This window comes from Oncorhynchus keta, chromosome 34 (genome assembly GCF_023373465.1).
Source record: "Oncorhynchus keta strain PuntledgeMale-10-30-2019 chromosome 34, Oket_V2, whole genome shotgun sequence".
Lineage (NCBI taxonomy): Eukaryota > Metazoa > Chordata > Actinopteri > Salmoniformes > Salmonidae > Oncorhynchus > Oncorhynchus keta.
The window spans coordinates 59,535,232-59,558,877 of NC_068454.1; the positions used below are offsets into that span (position 1 = coordinate 59,535,232).

Sequence of the window (23,646 nt, forward strand, 5' to 3'; positions counted from 1 at the left end):
CACAGGCTTCACGGAAAGGTGTTAGTGCAGAGCGATTGTCATCGATTTGGGATTAATGTCACTTCTCTCCTCAGCTCTGTTGGGGAGGACTGTCCACCTCTTTTTAACTGCATGCTCATAATTTTACCTGAAAAAATATTTTCTCTCAAGCTCATTTTAGCAGAACAAGTAAGCAGTCAATAAATGGGTGATTTGTATATAATGAGATAAGCAACAGTGTAATAAACCAAGTGTAACAGCCATCACTGGGACTAAATCATTGAAGTTTTGCATAAATGTCAACATAAGGTGTGCCTTCGACTAAGGGGTTAATTAAGGTGCTACACTCTTAGAAAAAAGGGTTCCTAAAGGGTTCTTCAGCTGTCCCCATATGAGAACCCTTTTTGGTTCCAGTTAGAACCCTTTTGGGTTCCAGGTAGAATCCTTTTGGGATTCTACCTATGGGGACAGCCGAAGAACCATTTAAGGTTCTAGATAGCACCTTCTTTTTCTAAGAATGCACTGTTCTACCCAATCAATGCTTCTTTGTTTTGGGGCTTTGGGGTGGACCCTGATTGAATAATCAATATACACTGAGTATACAAAACATCATGATCACCTGCTCTTTCCATGACATAGACTGACCAGGTGAATCCAGGTGAAAGCTATGATCCGTTATTGATGTCACTTTTTAAATCCACTTAAATCAGTATAGTTGAAGGGGAAGACAATTGAGACATGAGAGAGTGAATGGGCAAGACAAACGATGTAACTGCCTTTGAACGGGCTATGGTAATAGGTGCCAGACCAAGGGCTGTTATGGTGCCCATATTACCTCACACCTGGGGTCACGAGTCATGAAGGCAGTCAAATTCCACGTAACCGTTCAGTCACAGTAAATAGACTTCTCCAAGCTCTGATGCTGCTGATGGTCATTAGTAGCCTACCAAACTTGCTAACTGCCTGGTACTCAGCACTCTATTGTCCTTCTAATCACTTTTACATCAACGCAACCGAAAATCTAATCAAACACTTCATGAGAGTCCATGAGCTTGTGCAACATTTATATAGGTTATGCAATTGTGCAATTGATGGCCTCTATTATTTAAAAAAGGAGAGTCCCATCAGCTTTCAATAGGCTAGCCTACTATATTTATTTCTCAAATATCCTAATATTAAGCACATTGTTTCTCTTCACAACAGGAGTATAGCCTACCTGGCTGGCATGAAAATGAGCCACGAAAGCGTCCTCCATTCGCTATTTAAGTGCATAAATGTCATGTTTTTTTTTTTACCCTGTCCCTGTTTCCAGACAGGTGTATGATAATGGTCCATTCTAATCAAAAGAAAAATCTAAATTCCACTCCTATTATTTAATATATGTACAGACATGATTAAATCAAGAATAGTCTGATAGGTGACAATATTATCACTTGTGAATGATGCCCAGCGTAAGGCAAAAACAATGCATACCTTTTTTATGCGACTTTTTCAAATCATAGTCCCACACCTCATGCAGCCTAGCCCATAGGCCTACATGCTTTTTTTACAAGGTTTGTATCACAACTAAAGTGGCCAAATAACATCTTAAAATTAAGCACATTAATCCGTTTTACAAGGGGTGTAGGGCCTAACTGACATACATACGCAGCGCGTGAGTTTCACATTTGGGGAAGATCATTTTCACCATAAAAATGCACCTTAACAATGAAAGCGTTACATCCATCCATTACATGCATAATCACATTTGCCATCACTTTTGATAATGGTGTTTTCCTGCTAATTAGCGCTTATAGCCTACTGCCATGGCCGCATTGCTGCGCTTATAATGTGTAACAGTTGTCGTCCTCCTCTTCTAAGGAGGAGTAGGAAATATCGGACCAATATGCAGCGTGGTAAGTGTTCCTCAAATGTATTTAATGAACACAGAAAACAAGAGAATAAAGAAAAACTGAAACAGTCCCGAATGATGAAAAACACTGAAATGGAAAATAACCACCCACAAACAAGAGTGGGAAAACAGGCTACCTAAGTATGGTTCTCAATCAGAGACAACGATTGACAGCTGCCTCTGATTGGGAACCATACCAGGCCAAACACATAGAAATATAAACACAAGAACAAAACATAGAATACCCACCCCAACTCACCAACCTAAAATAGAAAATACAAAAGGAACTAAGGTCAGGACGTGACATAATGTGACAAAATAGCCTAAGCTAAATGTTCTGATCTGTTGTGCCTCAGTGCGTAAAAAGGTTTTTGTTGATGCTCGTGGTTATATTAATTTGGGATCTACCGCATCCCACAACTGTTCTAAACTATGTTTGGGATATTTATTTCTAGCACAGAATAGAATACATCAACTTTTGTACTATGGGGGATAGTAGATTGACAAAGGCTTGTGCCTTTACTGTTCATTAGGCCTACTCATCTTGTTGGCTGTAAAGTACATTTGGAAAGTTATCCCAATATCTTCAATATGCGCCTCAAATTGGAAAAGGACAGGCGCAGTTGCATTCCCGATGTGTCTGGCTTCACTTGTAGCCTATGACCTGATTTTGTGATGAGAGCCATGTGAGTGAGAGGTGGTACGGAGCACTCGGCATGCAGGTAGAAGGGAATGAAATTATTATATTTAGCCCAAGTACTGGCCCGCAAAGGCATGGATTTTTTTAGGGGGCATTACGGCCACACAGAGACGATGCCGCCAGGAAAATCGAGGCATTATCAAGTGCTTGTCAAATTGGAGTCGCATCTTGCATCCTTAGAATGTATTAAACGTCAAAACATATAGCCCAACATTTGTGCCACAACAAAAGGGACATAAATAACTCTAAATGAATTATATAGGAGTACCTGTTTCTTTGTTAACTGCTCAACACAGAATAATGCCATAGAATTCTAAGCAAATCTTGTCTGCTAAATGAACTAGTGTAGCCCATAGTCATATTGCATAGCCAGATCAGGACCTAACATAAGGACAACTCAGAGTATGCTGTTCTGTTCATCTGAAATAGACTACATTTTCTTCATATCATGTTTCTTTAGACTTGTCTAAAATAAATAGTGGATTATATTATGGATTTATTTTACTTAAAATGTAGACGTTCCAAAGGTCTGCATCAGTTGCTTGTAGGCTATGTGTGGAAGCCAGGAGATGCTAAATGTGTTTATATTAATGAATGGCTAATTACCGTGAGACCGGCAGTTATTTGCTTGACAATCGCCCGGCTGACAAAATTTTGTGACCACCACAGCCCTAGCCAGGCCAACAGGTTTGTGTCAAGAACTGCAACGCTGCTGGGTTTTTCATGCTCAACAGCTTCCTGTGAGTATCAAGAATGGTCCACCACCCAAAGGACATCTAGCCAACTTAACACAATAGTGGGAAGCACTGGAGTCAACATGGGCCAGCATCCATTACATTACATTACATTTAAGTCATTTAGCAGACGCTCTTATCCAGAGCGACTTACAAATTGGTGCATTCACCTTATGACATCCAGTGGAACAGCCACTTTACAATAGTGCATCTAAATCTTTTAAGGGGGGGGAGGGGGGTGAGAAGGATTACTTTATCCTATCCTAGGTATTCTTTAAAGAGGTGGGGTTTCAGGTGTCTCCGGAAGGTGGTGATTGACTCCGCTGTCCTGGCGTCGTGAGGGAGTGTGTCCCACCATTGGGGAGCCAGAGCAGCAAACAGTTTTGACTGGGCTGAGCGGGAACTGTACTTCCTCAGTGGTAGGGAGGCGAGCAGGCCAGAGGTGGATGAACGCAGTGCCCTTGTTTGGGTATAGGGCCTGATCAGAGCCTGGAGGTACTGAGGTGCCGTTCCCCTCACAGCTCCGTAAGCAAGCACCATGGTCTTGTAGCGGATGCGAGCTTCAACTGGAAGCCAGTGGAGAGAGCGGAGGAGCGGGGTGACGTGAGAGAACTTGGGAAGGTTGAACACCAGACGGGCTGCGGCGTTCTGGATGAGTTGTAGGGGTTTAATGGCACAGGCAGGGAGCCCAGCCAACAGCGAGTTGCAGTAATCCAGACGGGAGATGACAAGTGCCTGGATTAGGACCTGCGCCGCTTCCTGTGTGAGGCAGGGTCGTACTCTGCGGATGTTGTAGAGCATGAACCTACAGGAACGGGCCACCGCCTTGATGTTAGTTGAGAACGACAGGGTGTTGTCCAGGATCACGCCAAGGTTCTTAGCGCTCTGGGAGGAGGACACAATGGAGTTGTCAACCGTGATGGCGAGATCATGGAACGGGCAGTCCTTCCCGGGAGAAAGAGCAGCTCCGTCTTGCCGAGGTTCAGCTTGAGGTGGTGATCCGTCATCCACACTGATATGTCTGCCAGACATGCAGAGATGCGATTCACCACCTGGTCATCAGAAGGAGGAAAGGAGAAGATTAATTGTGTGTCGTCTGCATAGCAATGATAGGAGAGACCATGTGAGGTTATGACAGAGCCAAGTGACTTGGTGTATAGCGAGAATAGGAGAGGGCCTAGAACAGAGCCCTGGGGGACACCAGTGGTGAGAGCGCGTGGAGAGGAGACAGATTCTCGCCACGCCACCTGGTAGGAGCGACCTGTCAGGTAGGACGCAATCCAAGCGTGGGCCGCGCCGGAGATGCCCAACTCGGAGAGGGTGGAGAGGAGGATCTGATGGTTCACAGTATCGAAGGCAGCCGATAGGTCTAGAAGGATGAGAGCAGAGGAGAGAGAGTTAGCTTTAGCAGTGCGGAGCGCCTCCGTGATACAGAGAAGAGCAGTCTCAGTTGAATGACTAGTCTTGAAACCTGACTGATTTGGATCAAGAAGGTCATTCTGAGAGAGATAGCGGGAGAGCTGGCCAAGGACGGCACATTCAAGAGTTTTGGAGAGAAAAGAAAGAAGGGATACTGGTCTGTAGTTGTTGACATCGGAGGGATCGAGTGTAGGTTTTTTCAGAAGGGGTGCAACTCTCGCTCTCTTGAAGACGGAAGGGACGTAGCCAGCGGTCAGGGATGAGTTGATGAGCGAGGTGAGGTAAGGGAGAAGGTCTCCGGAAATAGTCTGGAGAAGAGAGGAGGGGATAGGGTCGAGCGGGCAGGTTGTTGGGCGGCCGGCCGTCACAAGACGCGAGATTTCATCTGGAGAGAGAGGGGAGAAAGAGGTCAGAGCACCGGGTAGGGCAGTGTGAGCAGAACCAGCGGTGTCGTTTGACTTAGCAAACGAGGATCGGATGTCGTCGACCTTCTTTTCAAAATGGTTGACGAAGTCATCTGCAGAGAGGGAGGAGGGGGAGGGGGAGGAGGATTCAGGAGGGAGGAGAAGGTGGCAAAGAGCTTCCTAGGGTTAGAGGCAGATGCTTGGAATTTAGAGTGGTAGAAAGTGGCTTTAGCAGCAGAGACAGAGGAGGAAAATGTAGAGAGGAGGGAGCGAAAGGATGCCAGGTCCGCAGGGAGGCGAGTTTTCCTCCATTTCCGCTCGGCTGCCCGGAGCCCTGTTCTGTGAGCTCGCAATGAGTCGTCGAGCCACGGAGCGGGAGGGGAGGACCGAGCCGGCCTGGAAGATAGGGGACATAGAGAGTCAAAGGATGCAGAAAGGGAGGAGAGGAGGGTTGAGGAGGCAGAATCAGGAGATAGGTTGGAGAAGGTTTGAGCAGAGGGAAGAGATGATAGGATGGAAGAGGAGAGAGTAGCGGGGGAGAGAGAGCGAAGGTTGGGACGGCGCGATACCATCCGAGTAGGGGCAGTGTGGGAAGTGTTGGATGAGAGCGAGAGGGAAAAGGATACAAGGTAGTGGTCGGAGACTTGGAGGGGAGTTGCAATGAGGTTAGTGGAAGAACAGCATCTAGTAAAGATGAGGTTGAGCGTATTGCCTGCCTTGTGAGTAGGGGGGGAAGGTGAGAGGGTGAGGTCAAAAGAGGAAAGGAGTGGAAAGAAGGAGGCAGAGAGGAATGAGTCAAAGGTAGACATGGGGAGGTTAAAGTCGCCCAGAACTGTGAGAGGTGAGCCGTCCTCAGGAAAGGAGCTTATCAAGACATCAAGCTCATTGATGAACTCTCCGAGGGGACCTGGAGGGCGATAAATGATAAGGATGTTAAGCTTGAAAGGGCTGGTAACTGTGACAGCATGAAATTCAAAGGAGGCGATAGACAGATGGGTAAGGGGAGAAAGAGAGAATGACCACTTGGGAGAGATGAGGATCCCGGTGCCACCACCCCACTGACCAGAAGCTCTCGGGGTGTGCGAGAACACGTGGGCGGACGAAGAGAGAGCAGTAGGAGCAGCGGTGTTATCTGTGGTGATCCATGTTTCCGTCAGTGCCAAGAAGTCGAGGGACTGGAGGGAGGCATAGGCTGAGATGAACTCTGCCTTGTTGGCCGCAGATCGGCAGTTCCAGAGGCTACCGGAGACCTGGAACTCCACGTGGGTCGTGCGCGCTGGGACCACCAGATTAGGTGGCGCGGCCACGCGGTGTGGAGCATTTGTATGGTCTGTGCAGAGAGGAGAGAACAGGGATAGACAGACACATAGTTGACAGGCTACAGAAGAGGCTACGCTAATGCAAGGAGATTGGAATGACAAGTGGACTTACACGTCTCGAATGTTCAGAAAGTTAAGCTTACGTAGCAAGAATCTTATTGACTAAAATGATTAAAATGATACAGTACTGCTGAAGTAGGCTAGCTGGCAGTGGCTGCGTTGTTGACTTTGTAGGCTAGCTGGCAGTGGCTGCGTTGTTGACACTACACTAATCAAGTCGTTCCGTTGAGTGTAATAGTTTCTACAGTGCTGCTATTCGGGGGCTAGCTGGCTAGCTAGCAGTGTTGATTACGTTACGTTGCGTTAAAAGAACGACAATAGCTGGCTAGCTAACCTAGAAAATCGCTCTAGACTACACAATTATCTTTGATACACAGACGGCTATGTAGCTAGCTATGTAGCTAGCTACGATCAAACAAATCAAACCGTTGTGCTGTAATGAAATGAAATGAAAATGTGATACTACCTGTGGAGCGAAGCGGAATGCGACCGGGTTGTTGAGTGCGGAAGTTCTATTCAGTAGACGTTGGCTAGCTGTTGGCTAGCTAGCAGTGTCTCCTATGTTAAGGACGACAAATAGCTGGCTAGCTAACCTCGGTAAATTAAGATAATCACTCTAAGACTACACGCTCTAAACTACACAATTATCTTGGATACGAAGACAGCAAAGACAACTATGTAGCTAGCTAACACTACACTAATCAAGTCGTTCAGTTGAGTGTAATAGTTTCTACAGTGCTGCTATTCGGTAGACGGTGGACGTTTGCTAGCTGGCTAGCTGCTGGGCAGATAGCATCCCTGTGGAATACCTTGTAGAGTCCATGCCCAAACAAATTGAACTGTTCCGAGGGCAAAGGGGTGCATCATCTCAATATTAGGAAACTTTTCCTAATGTTTGGTATACTCAGTGTGCAGACAGCTCTGTAGAAAAAGTTAAAATGTATGTATTTTATTTCAGTTATAATTATGTTCACGTTAACACATTTTTAAAAGCAATTTGACACACAAATTAAGTTCATACAAAAGTTACAATACAAAACATAGGTTACATTCATCACTTAAACACAAAAAAACACAATCCACACAGCCCAGACAGGTGCACAAACACAACAACTTTAGACTTTAAACAGTGGGTGACACCACTCAATCGTCAGCTTATAACAATTGGATAACATTATTATTATGTACTCTGAAGCAAACGTTGTGTGCACTGGTAGTTCAATAATTTTGGTAAACATCATCCATGTCTGAACACATAGCCTATGGGGAAAAAATAAGAACGTTTTAGCCTATCTTTTTACATGCATAGGCCACCAAAATTGCTTCACAAATATACTTGGTCTGAGGGCTAAAGGGGTGTGAAAGTATGTGATTGAGGTTTAGTGGAAATCACTCTCTTGTCATACCAGTGTCTGAAATATGAAAGTGTGGGTGAAAAAGTATGTGGTATTTACATTTTTATCAAACGCTGCACCAGCCAAATTGTGCCTGCAGTGAGGTTACGTAAAGTTTACCTTTGTGCTATCTTGTAATTTGATCTTCTCGTTGTTCTTTGCTGGGTTTTGACTAGGCTTCTTTGGCACAAAGTCATTTTCGTAGACTGACGATCGGCTATCCGTCCGTGCTTTCTCCTTGGGTATGGCCATGGGCATGGCCTTAGGCTTGGTCCTCTCAGGCTTTTGCTGTGGTCTGTGAAGGAGAAGAGAATGTGGAACCTGATTATAGTTCAGTACCATTTTTACTATTTAAATGTTTTATTCTCCAACCACCCTCTACAGAAGCAAATTAATTTCCATGCTATATCATTGTTAAACTTTTTCTTACTTTTGGGGATTGCTGTACCTTAGGGACTCTGACATGTCACCTTGCCTTATTGACAACAACAAAAAACATCTCAATGTCAATGAGCTTGAACATTATTATTTGTTGTATGTAAAATACAGATGCAAAAATGACAGTACCTTAGAGGGATATCCAACGTGGGGAGATTAGAGCTGGCCTCTGGCCTACAGATAATGTAGAAGGGAGACATCATTCAAAATGACAGTACCTTAGAGGGATATCCAACGAGTGGAGATTAGAGCTGGCCTTTGGCCTACAGATAATGTAGAAGGGAGACATCGTTCAAAATGACAGTACCTTAGAGGGATATCCAACGTGTGGAGATTAGAGCTGGCCTTTGGCCTACAGATAATGTAGAAGGGAGACATTGTTCAAAATGACAGTACCTTGGAGGGATATCCAACGTGGGGAGATTAGAGCTGGCCTCTGGCCTACAGATAATGTAGAAGGGAGACATCATTCAAAATGACAGTACCTTAGAGGGATATCCAACGTGTGGAGATTAGAGCTGGCCTTTGGCCTACAGATAATGTAGAAGCGAGACATCGTTCAAAATGACACACCTAAAATGGTTGAATATGTGACATCTTCACATCATCAAGAACCATACAAACCTCTCTCTGCAATGTCTTCTGCATACAAACATTACACATCCCAGAAAGACACTTCCAACTGCCAGAGCAGTCAGCATCCATGGCAGAACTGTTCAAAGAAAGACAGAGAGAGAGAGACAGAGAGAGAGAGAGACGGAGAGAGAGAGAGAGAGAGAGACAGAGAAACAGAGAAACAGAGAGACAGAGAGACACAGAGAGAGAGAGAGAGAGACAGACAGAGAAACAGAGAAACAGAGAAACAGAGAAACAGAGAGACAGAGAGAGAGAGTGGGTGAGGGGGGACAAATGGGGAGGCAGAGGAGGAAGAAAGACTGTCACCGTGTGCAGATTCTAATGACATCAGAAGATTAAGAACAGACATTCTGTACTGAAAGCTTGCTTACACTGTCCAGCTGTGAATTTTGTGTCAAGGGGCAGCTGCTGGATGTCAGTGGCCAGTGAGTTACTGGCTACGCAGGAGACATTTGGTCGACTTTCCACAGGCCCAGTGAGTTCTGCTGACACAGTATTATCTCTGTATATGGTGATGGAAGTGAAGGAGGATGGGAGAGTGCTGCTTCCGTTGATCGTCCAGCGCAGAGTGGCATTAGGTCGGGCTTCTGCTCTACACACACAGGTCAGAATCCCACCCTTCAAGGAGCAAGTGGAGTCAGAGAGGATTGCTGGGGGGACTGGAGCGACAGAATGACACAAAGTGGTGATTTAATTTAAAAAAAATTGTAAGTGAGAAGCAATGACAACAGAACTACATTAGGGTGGAAAGGAGTCTGTTCTTATATTTTACACCCATAACCGGTTGCTAGAATTAGCATTTCAGTGTACAAATATAATGCTAGTTCCATTGGAAACTGTGCAACCAGACAATGGCCAGGTCGCAATTGTAAATGAGAACTTGTTCTCAACTTGCCTACCTGGTTAAATAAAGGTGAAAATTTTTTAATTTTAAATTTTAAAAATAGACACATACAATGAGATACTTACAGTTGACATCCAGAAACAGCCAGGCTGACTGACTTGATCCAATATTGTTTTGGACAATGCAGGAGAATGAAGAGTCTCGGCTAATGTTGGGATAGGACATTTTTCCCTGAGTTGAATTCGTTTGGATGCTTTGGCCTCCCTGTCGTCTGATCCACACATACCGGCCTGGCTGGGGGTTGCTGTCAGCAACACACTCCAGATTGACACTATGACCTTCACTGACTGGCTGTTCATCCGCCATCATATTCACACCTACAGGGGCATCTGTTAATGAAGTAGAAAGACATGTATTGGTACTATGTAGTTGTTTGTTCTGTAATATGGTATATGATGTGAACAGAATAATTACACAACTGAGTACAAACAAGAAAGACCAAAAACGTACACGAGATGTTAAGAATGACTGCTTGACTCTCAGTTTGGACTGTAGCGAATTGAGCTGTGCATTTCATCTCTTTTTTGTGCAGTTGGCACGTTCCTCTTCCTTGTATTGTCTCAGTGGACACCCACAGCCCTCCCTTTTCCTCCATTGACGTCACCGCTGTAGAATTTACAGGCAAGCGGCTCCAGTGAAGGGATGGAGGAGAGGATGGGCAGGAATGCCAGACACTACAGTTGGCCTGGAATAAGGCTCCATCCACCATTGCATTCTGCATCGATAACGCGGGAGCTTTTCTATCTGCAAGTTCAAATAAATGATTATTAGCGGGAACCAAAGGCAAACAAAGCATTACCAGTTCCCCATGACTAATGGTTTAACGCCCTGTCTGCAATTCTCATTCAGTTTTAACATAGTGCTTTAACTACCGACCACTGTCACTCCTAAATACAGATGTCAAATGAATGAAGTACTGTTCATCTAATCACAATCGGTTTGTTTTTCAGTTGTTCAACTACAACAAATATTAAATCGAATACACCTCTCCATGAGTGCGCTTACTTTCAATTGTAATTGTTACGATCTGATGATGGAACTGTTGTGTAGCGGACTCATCAGGGTTGATCCACACGTAGAGCTTGAGGTTATTGTCTCTCCACGTCACACTCTCAAACCTCAGTGTACAGTCCCCCTCTGCTGAATTGCCTGGCACTGATGTACGCCCTCTAAAACTGGCCCCCACACTGGTCGGTTCCTTGCCATCATAAAGCTTAGGATAGTGAACGCTATGATACTGGTACCAGATGACCCTGTGGTGGGGGGCGGTGTGACAGGACACTTCTACACAGCTGCCATCTACTGCCTTCACAGTATTGGGCACCTTCACCATCCAACAGTGACCAAGCGAGACAAGTGTGCACCCTGAGGAAGAAGGCCTAACAAGTCAGTTCACATTGCATCAGTTCTCCTTTATTACTTTGCCAGCCGTAGTAAGGGGAGATCGAATAGAGGAATCGAATAGGGTTGATCTGCAGAAGTGTTTTCTCAGTGCAACAGAAAGTGTTGCACTGCAGGACAAATATAACAGCTGCATTGAAACTGCATCTAAACTGAATTAGCTTTGCAGAGCCAGTAAGCACAACTCACACATTATGTGGTTCTGTTGTCGTCTTTCGTCATACATGTAGCACTTTCAGGAAAAACCAATGCTAACAATAATCAGAGTCAATAATTGGGTTCCATTATAAAAGCTTCAAGCTTGTCCAAAGCAAAAATAATGAGCATTTACTGTACGTACTGTATTTATCTACATACTGTCCACATACAGTATTTAACAGAGAGTGACATGTAACGGCTTATAGCTAGAAAGTTACATTCAGATCATTTTGATGCAAACATAAAGTTTTACCACGCAAGCAAATGTCATATAATAAGATGTGTATAACATACCTGTGATGAAGCTGAGGATGTCCATTAGAGTCTGTGGTGTCTTTAGTCTATTAGGGTCCTGACACCATGTGATGCTTAGGATACTGACGTTTAGAGCTATAAAACAAAAACAAAAAATGAATCACCCAATCAATTCATTAAAGATAAACTCCACCCAAAAAAACAATATTTAGTCCCATTGTTGACATACTCCCAAAATGTTTTGCTTGTCAGCAATATTTTGAAAGTGACATATCTTGAAGACTTGTTTGCTGACAGGCAAAACATTTTGGACTATATCAAGGACTATATATGAAGCAAGTACCAATAGATCGTTCTTGGGTGGAACCTTTATTTATTTGTATTTATTTGTATAATATTTTTTAGGGGGTAGATCACCTTTAATATTGCAGATAGATTGTGGCTTCCATCAATGTAATTGTCTGCATCATTTCCAATCCCCCATATATGTGTTTTTTAAATATGCATGTATATGCAGTACCAGTCAAACGTTTGGACACACCTACTCATTCAATGGTTTAACTTTATTTGAAATATGTTCTACATTGCAGAATAATAGTGAAGACATCAAAACTATGACAAAACACATGTGGAATCATGTAGTAACCAAAAAAGTGGTAAATAAATCTAAATCTATTTGATATTTTATATTCTTCAAAGTAGCTCCCTTTGCCTTGATGACAGCTTTGCACACTCTTGTAGGTTAGTCCGAACTTTTGACTGATACTGCACATACATTAATTTTCCTTAACAATCTACACACAATACCCCATAATGACAAAGCAAAAACTGCTTTTCATTTTTTTGTTAAAAATAGAAAACAGAAATAAATGTAAATAAGTATTCAGACCCTTTACTCAGTACTTTGTTGAAGCACCTTTGGCAGCGGTTACAGCCTTGAGTATTCTAGGGTATGATGCTACAAGCTTGGCACACCTGTATTTGGGGACTTTCTCCCATTTCCTCTCTGCAGATCTTCTCAAGCCCTGCCAGGTTGGATGGGGAGTGTCGTTGCACAGCTATTTTCAGGTCTCGCCAGAGAAGTTCGATCTGGTTCAAGTCCGGGATCTGGCTGTGACACTCAAGGATATTCAGAGACTTGTCCCAAAGCCACTCCTGTGTTGTCTTGGCTGTTTGCTTAGGGTCATTGTCCTATTGGAAGGTGAACCTTCACCCCAGTCTGTGGTCCTGAGCGCTCTGGAGCAGGTTTTCATCAAGGATCTCTCTGTACTTTGCTCCGTTTATCTTTGCCACGACCCTGACTAGTCTCCCTGCCATGTGGAAAAGGTCAAGGGGTCTGAATAGTTTCCTAAGGCAAGTTGTATGGAGTTAACACCTTACAGCTGGCAACCGGAGTCAGTGTGCATGAGCCACAGTAGTCACTAGAGCGCGATGGGACAAGGACATCCTGGCCGGCCAAACCCTCCCCTAACCCGGACGACGCTGGGCCAATTGTGCTCTGCCTCATGGATCTCCCCATCGTGGGGGATCGACCTTCTTGTTGAGTGTCTGATAATCTACCATTTACAGTGGCAAGAAAACCCATGTGAACCCTATGGAAATACCTGGATTTCTGCATAAATTCGTCATAAAATTTGATCTGATCTTCATCGAAGTCAAAACAATAGACAAACACAGTCTGCTTAAACTAATAACACACAAACAATTATAGGTGTTCTTGTCTTTAATGGACACACTGCGTAAACATTCACAGTGCAGGGTGGAAAAGGTATGTGAACCCTTGGATTTAATAACTGGTTGACCCTCCTTTGTCAGCAATAACCTCAACCAAACGTTTTCTGTAGTTGGGGAGCAGACCTGCACAACGGTCAGGAGGAATTTTGGACCATTCCTCTTTACAAAACTAATTCAGTTCAGCAATATTCTTGGGATGTCTGGTGTGAACCGCTCTCTTGAGGTCATGCCACAGCATCTCAATTGGGTTGTGGTCAGGACTCTAACTGGGCCACTCCAGAAGGCGTATTTTCTTCTTTTGAAGCCATTCTGTTGTTTATTTCCTTCTGGGTTTTGGGTCGTTGTCCTTTTGCATCACCTATCTTCTGTTGAGCTTCAATTGGCAGACAGATAGCCTTACATTCTCCTGCAAAATGTCTTGATAAACTTGGGAATTTGTTTTTCCCGTCGATGATAGCAAGCTATCCAGGTAGAAGGCGAGCATGCCGGAGTCGCCTCTTCACTGTTGACGTTGAGACTGGTGTATTGCGGGTACTATTTAATGAAGCTACCAATTGAGGACTTGTGAGGCATCTGTTTCTCAAACTAGACACTACAATGTACTTGTCCTCTTGCTTAGTTGTGCACCGGGGCCTCCCACTCCTCTTTCTATTCTGGTTAGCGCCAGTTTGCGCTGTTCTGTGAACAGTACACAGCATTGTTCGAGATCTTCAGTTTCTTGGAAATTTCTCGCATGGAATAGCCTTCATTTTTCAGAACAAGAATAGACTGACGAGTTTCAGAAGAAAGTTCTTTGTTTGTGGCCATTTCGAGTCTGTAATCAAACCCACAAATGCTGATGCTCAAGATACTCAAGTAGTCTAAAGAAGGTCCGTTTTATTGCTTCTTTAATCAGAACAACAGTTTTCAGCTGTGCTAACATAATTGCAAAATGGTTTTCTAATAATCAGTTAGACTTTTAAAATGACAAACTTGGATTAGCTAACACAACGTGCCATCGGAACACAGGAGTGATGGTTGCTGATAATGGGCCTCTGTACACCTATGTAGATATTCCATTAAAAATCAGCCATTTCCAGCTACAATAGTCATTTACAACATTAACAATGTCTAAACTGTATTTCTGATCAATTTGATGTTGTTTTAATGGACAAAAAAATGTGCTTTTCTTTCAAAAACGAGGACATTTCTAGGTGACCCCAAATCTTTGAATGGTCGTGTATCTATCTATACAGTATTTCCGTGGACCCCCTGCAGTACCTCCGCTGTGCAGCTTTTATGTTTTGTAATTGAACCTTTATTTAACTAGGCAAGTCAGTTAAGAACAAATTCTTATCTACAATGACGGCCTACCAAAAGGCAAAAGGCCTCCTGCGGGGACGGGGGCCTGGGATTTAAAAAAAATATTAAATACAATATCAATACAGGACAAAACACAACAAGAGAGACAACACAACACTAGATAAAGAGAGACCTAAGACAACAACATAGCAAGGCAGCAACACATGACAACACATCATGGTAGCAACACAACATGGTACAAACATTATTGGGCACAGTCAAAAGCACAAAGGTCAAGAAGGTAGAGACAACAATAGATCACACAAAGCAAAATCTGATGGCCGAATGGTAAAGAACGTCTCGCCACTCGAAAGCTAAATCTGATTTTTTTTTAAACGACTCACAATGCAGACAGTGAAGAAACACTATGCACACACACCAGACTCTACCCACACACTCACACATTCTTACACTGACACTCCAACACATACACACACACAACATGTACGTACACACAGGCACACATTCGCCACACACCACGGGATTTTGGTGCCACCTTAATTGGGGAGGACGGGCTCATGGTCATGGCTGGAGCGGAATCAGTGGAATGGTATCAAATACAACAAACACATGGTTTCTATGTGTTCGATGCCAATCCATTCGCTCCGTTCCAGACATTATTATGAGCCGTCCTCCCCTCAGCAGCCTCCACTGCCATACACACACTTAAACACTCACCACATACGGTGCTGCTACTGTTTATATTCTATCCAGTTGCCTAGTCACTTTACCCCTACCTATATGTACATATACAGTGCCTTGCGAAAGTATTCGGCCCCCTTGAACTTTGCGACCTTTTGCCACATTTCAGGCTTCAAACATAAAGATACAAAACTGTTTTTTTTTGTGACGAATCAACAACAAGTGGGACACAATCATGAAGTGGAACGACATTTATTGGATATTTCAAACTTTTTTAACAAATCAAAAACTGAAAAATTGGGCGTGCAAAATTATTCAGCCCCCTTAAGTTAATACTTTGTAGCGTCACGTTTTGCTGTGATTACAGCTGTAAGTCGCTTGGGGTATGTCTCTATCAGTTTTGCACATCGAGAGACTGAAATTTTTTCCCATTACTCCTTGCAGAACAGTTCGCGCTGAGTGAGGTTGGATGGAGAGCATTTGTGAACAGCAGTTTTCAGTTCTTTCTACAGATTCTCGATTGGATTCAGGTCTGGACTTTGACTTGGCCATTCTAACACCTGGATATGTTTATTTTTGAACCATTCCATTGTAGATTTTGCTTTATGTTTTGGATCATTGTCTTGTTGGAAGACAAATCTCTGTCCCAGTCTCAGGTCTTTTGCAGACTCCATTGTTTTTTTCCAGAATGGTCCTGTATTTGGCTCCATCCATCTTCCCATCAATTTTAACCATCTTCCCTGTCCCTGCTGAAGAAAAGCAGGCCCAAACCATGATGCTGCCACCACCATGTTTGACAGTGGGATGGTGTGTTCAGGGTGATGAGCTGTGTTGCTTTTACACCAAACATAACGTTTTGCATTGTTGCCAAAAAGTTCAATTTTGGTTTCATCTGACCAGAGCACCTTCTTCCACATGTTTGGTGTGTCACTTTAAACAACACTTTTTATGGATATCTTTAAGAAATGGCTTTCTTCTTGCCACTCTTCCATAAAGGTCAGATTTGTGCAATATATGACTGATTGTTGTCCTATGGACAGAGTGTCCCACCTCGCTGTAGATCTCTGCAGTTCATCCAGAGTGATCATGGGCCTCTTGGCTGCATCTCTGATCAGTCTTCTCCTTGTATGAGCTGAAAGTTTAGAGGGACGGCCAGGTCTTGGTAGATTTGCAGTGGTCTGATACTCCTTCCATTTCAATATTATCGCATGCACAGTGCTCCTTGGGATGTTTAAAGCTTGGGAAATCTTTTTGTATCCAAATCCGGCTTTAAACTTCTTCACAACAGTATCTCGGACCTGCCTGGTGTGTTCCTTGTTCTTCATGATGCTCTCTGCGCTTTTAACGGACCTCTGAGACTATCACAGTGCAGGTGCATTAATACGGAGACTTGATTACACACAGGTGGATTGTATTTATCATCATTAGTCATTTAGGTCAACATTGGATCATTCAGAGATCCTCACTGAACTTCTGGAGAGAGTTTGCTGCACTGAAAGTAAAGGGGCTGAATAATTTTGCATGCCCGATTTTTCAGTTTTTGATTTGTTAAAAAAGTTTGAAATATCCAATAAATGTTGTTCCACTTCATGATTGTGTCCCACTTGTTGTTGATTCTTCACAAAAAAATACAGTTTTATATCTTTATGTTTGAAGCCTGAAATGTGGCAAAAGGTCGCAAAGTTCAAGGGGGCCGAACACTTTCGCAAGGCACTGTATATCTCCATTACTTCCTACCCCTGCATATCGACCCTGTACTAGTACCCCGTGTATATAGCCAAGCTATCATTGCTCATTGTGTATTTATTCCTTGTGTTACAATTATTATTATTAATATTATTATTATTATTATTGTATTATAAATTGTTGGGAAGGGCCTGTAAGTAACTATTTCAATGTTAGTCTACACCTGTAGTTTACATATGTATTTTATTTGACACACACAAACACGCATGCATGCACACAAACACTCTAACACACACACATTCTAATATTGTAATATTGTATTATTTTACATTTTATATAGTATATTTGTAATAATAGAGTATTAATGTCATGTCTTGTATGATGTATTGTTTTATTTATGATGTAGGCTGTGGTTTTGTTGAGACGTAATTATTTATTTCCTGTTTGTACCACAGGAAGAGAAGCTGCTGCCTTATGAGTATCCTAAGAAATACCTAATACTGGGTCCTGTGGGGCTCAGTTGGTAGAGCATGGCACTTGCAATGCCAGGGTTTTGGGTTCGATTCCCATGGGGGACAAGGTTGAAAATGTATTCAAGTCGCTCTGGTTAAGAGTGTCTGTTAAAATGTATGTACTTTAAGTAACCAATGACTATATTTGACCAGACAAATACATTACTTCCTGATATACTACAGGATGTGAAACTGCCATGGCCAGAGACCTTTCCTTGTTTCTTGTCACTACTTCTGCCAATATAATTTTGGTTTGATAAAAGAGGACGGTGAATTAAAATGAGATAACAAATTGAAAACAATATCAAGATGTATATTATATCTATAGTATATTATGTGGTAGGTCCTATGGGAAGAGGTTTCTTGAAATAAATCCCAGTCTACCTGGAGGCTGCAAAATGACATTATGAACCATAATTAGACAGCAGATCCATGTATGATGACCTATGTCAACCAATGAAAACACTGTTTCTAACATTAATAAATGGCAAAAAAGACACTCAAAAAAGATATTATAAGGAGTAGGATTTTGATGTCTCTGTCCTATATCTAGGAGATATAAGATAGCGCAGGAAATATGTTGGTTTCTTTGGACACATATACCCTAAATATAACCTAAAATAGTTTTACCTGGAACCCTTTCTTTTCTAAGAGTGTACAGACATACCATCATATTTACATTTCCCAAAATGGTTTGTTCAACCTATCACTGTCATTGAAATGTTGTCACAAATCCCCATAAAACCAGAGATGAACATCATGCCTTACCTTCAGAGGAGGTGGTGAGCGTGTCTGTCTGAGTTGGCCCTCTGTTCTCTGTCACAAAGTGAAAACCACTACTGCACATCATCCTCCCCTTGTTCTTTTCAAACAGGAAACTCACTGAATCTCTCAGAGCCTACTTTCCAATTGGCGAACAGTTTGTTCTAATGTTAGCTTTCAAACGCACCTTTGTATTTTTTAGTTTTTTTTTGTGAAATATTATTGGTGCATTCAGTGATATTATAGTGAGTTTAAGAGTTTTAAATACCTTGAAAACATTAACATCATAATGCTGTGAACAATTACATAGGCTACAATAAAGAACAATAAGGTGGACATTTAATGTGTTTATTTGTTTTGTGGTGAAAAAAAACAGCGTTATACTTTCATTAAGAGCAATATATCTTTGTGAAAGTACAATAGGCCTACAGTAAATTCATGAAAAACTTGAGAAACCGCAGGTTATCCACCTCCAGTACCTTTCTCATTCTCTCTTCCTACATTTCCCAGCACACACCTCTCTTACTGCAGGTAGGAAACGCTAGACGCCTCCTTTCCCCCGTCCACGGACCGCTCGCTCTCCTTCTTCATCCACTTCTTCTTCTCCCAAATCCCACTGGCATACAACACACCATCCCCATCCTTCTTTGCAGTGACTTCTCCTGGAACTGTAGCAGTGTCAGCGATGGGACTGGGCAGGCTGGTTCGGTCTGTCTCAGAGATGGCTTTGGCGGAAGGCAGGGGTTTGGGACCCGGATTGGAGGCCTCTAGGTCTTTTTTGCGTCCCTGTCTCCTGGCCTGACATGGACTCATGCTGTTGGCGTATGTCTTTTTCTGGCACAGGAGGATCCTGCAATAACATACATTTATAGTCATTTAACAGACTTCTTTCATTATCAAAATATTTCTAGGATAAATCTGATGATGCTTACCTGTGTCCTCTCACTACTGGTCGGAACTAGGTTCATCACCACATCACAGTCGTAATATTTGTATTGACCTCTGAGTACTGTAAAACAAGGATCCCAAACCCTGTGAAATCATCGACAACAAACGGGTCAAATCAAATAACTATAAATAAGTGTACACTTCAGAATCAGGAACTAAGTTAATGTAGAGCATGAAAAGTGTAAAGACACAAATATGTGCAGTGTTTCCGGAGCATTTTACCTTAGGAGAAACAGTAAAGCACATATCAGTGCTGTCATTAATGTCGAAACAAATATTGCAGTGATGAAGATTGCCAAGGAAACTTGACCTAGGGGTGAACAGAAAAAGCTTTAATCAATAGACTTGCAAAAGTTATTATCAAGGTTATCAAGATCATCATTGTAGTCAATTATGGTGTCCAAACCTCTTGTGAATGAGAGCTGGTTCTGAGGCAGACCAGAGTGGGCGTGTCTTCCTCCTGTGATTGATGGGTGGTGAGGGAGCTTCTCAGGCCTGTGCTGCCCATTGGCTCCCGGATGACAGTGTTAGTAAACTGATTGACAGGCGTTCCAGACAATCGCCCCTCCACTTTGGGAGAGGGGTTCCCATTACTCCCATAGGTACAGTTGATCTGATCTGCAGTTCTGATGCAGCTAGAGGAGGGCAGGATCTGTGGAGCAACTATAGACAACAGAGGAGGAAGACAGTTAAGTCAAAGATTTTTTATTTATTTTTTTATTTCACCTTTATTTAACCAGGTAGGCTAGTTGAGAACAAGTTCTCATTTGCAACTGCGACCTGGCCAAGATAAAGCATAGCAGTGTGAACAGACAACACAGAGTTACACATGGAGTAAACAATTAGCAAGTCAATAACACAGTAGAAAAAAATGGGCAGTCTATATACAATGTGTGCAAAAGGCATGAGGAGGTAGGCGAATAATACAATTTTGCAGATTAACACTGGAGTGATAAATGATCAGATGGGCATGTACAGGTAGAGATATTGGTGTGCAAAAGAGCAGAAAAGTAAATAAATAAAAACAATATAAAAACAGTATAGGAATGAGGTAGGTGAAAAAGGGTGAGCTATTTACCTATAGACTATGTACAGCTGCAGCGATCGGTTAGCTGCTCGGATAGCTGATGTTTGAAGTTGGTGAGGGAGATAAAAGTCTCCAACTTCAGCGATTTTTTGCAAATCGTTCCAGTCACAGGCAGCAGAGTACTGGAACGAAAGGCGGCCAAATGAGGTGTTGGCTTTAGGGATGATCAGTGAGATACACCTGCTGGAGCGCGTGCTACGGATGGGTGTTGCCATCGTGACCAGTGAACTGAGATAAGGCGGAGCTTTACCTAGCATGGACTTGTAGATGACCTGGAGCCAGTGGGTCTGGCGACGAATATGTGGTGAGGGCCAGCCGACTAGAGCATACAAGTCGCAGTGGTGGGTGGTATAAGGTGCTTTAGTGACAAAACGGATGGCACTGTGATAGACTGCATCCAGTTTGCTGAGTAGAGTGTTGGAAGCCATTTTGTAGATGACATCGCCGAAGTCGAGGATCGGTAGGATAGTCAGTTTTACTAGGGTAAGCTTGGCAGCGTGAGTGAAGGAGGCTTTGTTGCGGAATAGAAAGCCGACTCTGGATTTGATTTTTGATTGGAGATGTTTGATGTGAATCTGGAAGGAGAGTTTGCAGTCTAGCCAGACACCTAGGTACTTATAGATGTCCACATATTCAAGGTTGGAACCATCCAGGGTGGTGATGCTAGTCGGGCATGCGGGTGCAGGCAGCGATCGGTTGAAAAGCATGCATTTGGTTTTACTCGCGTTTAAGAGCAGTTGGAGGCCACGGAAGGAGTGCTGTATGGCATTGAAGCTCGTTTGGAGGTTTGATAGCACAGTGTCCAATGACGGGCCGAAAGTATATAGAATGGTGTTGTCTGCGTAGAGGTGGATCAGGGAATCGCCCGCAGCAAGAGCAACATCATCATTGATATATACAGAGAAAAGAGTCGGCCCGAGAATTGAACCCTGTGGCACCCCCATAGAGACTGCCAGAGGACCGGACAGCATGCCCTCTGATTTGACACACTGAACTCTGTCTGCAAAGTAATTGGTGAACCAGGCAAGGCAGTCATCCGAAAAACCGAGGCTGTTGAGTCTGCCGATAAGAATTTGGTGATTGACAGAGTCGAAAGCCTTGGCGAGGTCGATGAAGACGGCTGCACAGTACTGTCTTTTATCGATGGCGGTTATGATATCATTTAGAGAGAAGATATTTGTAACTAACCCGAGATAGTTCATCTGTGTCGTTTTCAATGGGAGAAAATTAAGCATAGTGGGTAGAACGAGCAAGGAAGTGGGTAGAGCCAAGCAAGAGCTTGCAAGATCCTATTGGTGGGTTCTAGCATGTATTTACATATTTCCGTTAGGGAACACCTTCGCTGTGAAGTGTGCGTGTGCAATAACTCAATTTGCCACAAGAGTATTAGGGAGGTTGGGCACTGAAATGTTCACATCCAGAGAAAAAGTTGTGGGTTTCCTGTCCTTCCTGAGGTCACAAAATGAAACACCCCCTGAAATTCCCACCTTCTCACAAGTGGACATTTTGTTTCAAATTCCCATTTTGGGGATTTAGGAGATCGCCACGTGAAATCCTTTGTTCTCTCTGTGTCACTCTTTCTGCATTGTCACCTGTCCTAACTCGATACACTGCTGTTGGCGTAGATGTCTTCTTCTGGCGCAGCAGGATCCTGCAATAATATACACTACATGACCAAATGTTTGTGGACAGCTGCTCGTCGAACAACTCATTCCAAAATCATGGGCATTAATATGGAGTTGGTCCAACTTTTGCTGCTACATCAGCCTCCACTTTTCTGGGAAGACTTTCCACTAGAAGTTGGAACCTTGCTGTGGGGACTTGCTTCCATTCGGCCACAAGAGCATTACTGAGGTTGGGCATTGATGCAGTCGGCATTTCAATTCATCCCAAAGGTGTTCGATGGGGTTGAGGTCAGGGCTCTGTACAGGCCAGTCAAGTTCTACCACATCGATCTCGATAAACAATTTCTGTATGGACCTCGCTTTGCGCACAGGGGCATTGTCATGCTGAAAGAGGAAAGGCCCTTCCCCAAACTCTTGCCACAAAGTTGGAAGCACAGAATTGTTTAGAATGTCATTGTATGCTGAGGCAATTAAGATTTCCTTTCACTGGAACTAAGGGGCCTAGCCCAAACCATGAACAATAGCCCCAGAACATTATTCCTCCTCCACCAAATATTACATTTGTCACTATGCATTCGGGCAGGTAGCGTTCTTCTGACATCCGGGCAAAGCCAGATTTGTCCGTCGAACTGGTGAAATATAATTAATCACTCCAGAGAATGCATTTCCACTGCGCCAGAGTCCAATGGCGGAAAGCTTTACTCCACTCTAGCCACGCTTGGCATTGCACATGGTGATCTTAGACTTGTGTGTGGCTGCTTGGCCATGGAAACCCATTTCATGAAGCTCCTAATGAACAGTTGTTGTGCTGTCGTTGCTTCCAGAGGCAGTTTGGAACTCGGGTGGTGAGTGTTGCAACGCAGGACAGATGGTTTTTGTGTGCTATGCACTTCAGCACTCGGTGATCCCATTCTGTTAGCTTTTGTGACCTACCACTTCTTCCTAGACGTTTTCATTTCAGCACTAACATGTTTCAAGCAGACCACCATAGTCCCTGTGCCCCAGAACACTAAATGAACCTGCCTAAATGACTACTGACCTGTAGCACTCACGTCTGTAGCAATGAAATGCTTTGAAAGGCTGGTCATGGCTTACATCAACACCATTATCCCAGAAACCCTAGACCCACTCCAATTTGCATACTGCCCCAACAGATCCGCAGATGATACAATCTCTATTGCACTCCACACTGCCCTCTCCCACTTGGACAAAAGGAACACCTACTTGAGAATGCTATTCATTGACTACAGCTCAGCGTTCAACACCATAGTGCCCTCAATGCTCATCACTAAGCGAAAGACCCTGGGCCTAAACATCTCTCTCTCTGCAACTGGATCCTGGACTTCCTTATGGGCCACCCTCAGGTGGTAAGGGTAGGTAACAACACATCTGCCACGCTGATCCACAACACGGGGCCTCTCAGGGGTGCGTGCTCAGTCCCCTCCTGTACTCCCTGTTCACCTATGACTGCATGGCCAAGCACGACTCCAATACCATCATTAAGTTTGCCGACAACACAACAGTGATGGGCTTGATCACAGACAATGATGAGACAGCCTATAGGGAGGTCAGAGACC

General features: G+C 43.5%; 1 protein-coding gene across 1 annotated transcript; it reads right to left on the bottom strand.

Moving 5' to 3' along the window:
• Nucleotides 1-7,445: 7,445 nt before the first annotated feature.
• LOC118367381 (sialic acid-binding Ig-like lectin 5) lies at nt 7,446-18,460 on the bottom strand. Its single transcript, XM_052494171.1, has 13 exons — nt 18,416-18,460; nt 11,772-11,867; nt 10,884-11,243; nt 10,329-10,622; nt 9,944-10,207; nt 9,346-9,633; nt 8,963-9,050; nt 8,824-8,868; nt 8,646-8,690; nt 8,468-8,512; nt 8,331-8,375; nt 8,021-8,195; nt 7,446-7,766 (listed from the first exon to the last, which is right to left on the bottom strand). Exons 2-13 carry the CDS (start codon nt 11,794-11,796, stop codon nt 7,725-7,727), a joined length of 1,716 nt encoding a protein of 571 aa, XP_052350131.1. The 5' UTR covers nt 11,797-11,867; nt 18,416-18,460; the 3' UTR covers nt 7,446-7,724.
• Nucleotides 18,461-23,646: the final 5,186 nt, after the last annotated feature.

Bases quoted from the DNA above. Each gene is read 5' to 3' on its own strand.
- LOC118367381 (XM_052494171.1), bottom strand. From the start codon at position 11,796: ATGGACATCCTCAGCTTCATCACAG. The intron at 8,196-8,330 runs GTAAGAAAAAGT...TCTCCTTCACAG, and splicing joins AGGTACAGCAATCCCCAAAA to ACCACAGCAAAAGCCTGAGA. The intron at 7,767-8,020 runs GTAAACTTTACG...TTTTCCCCATAG, and splicing joins AATTACAAGATAGCACAAAG to GCTATGTGTTCAGACATGGA.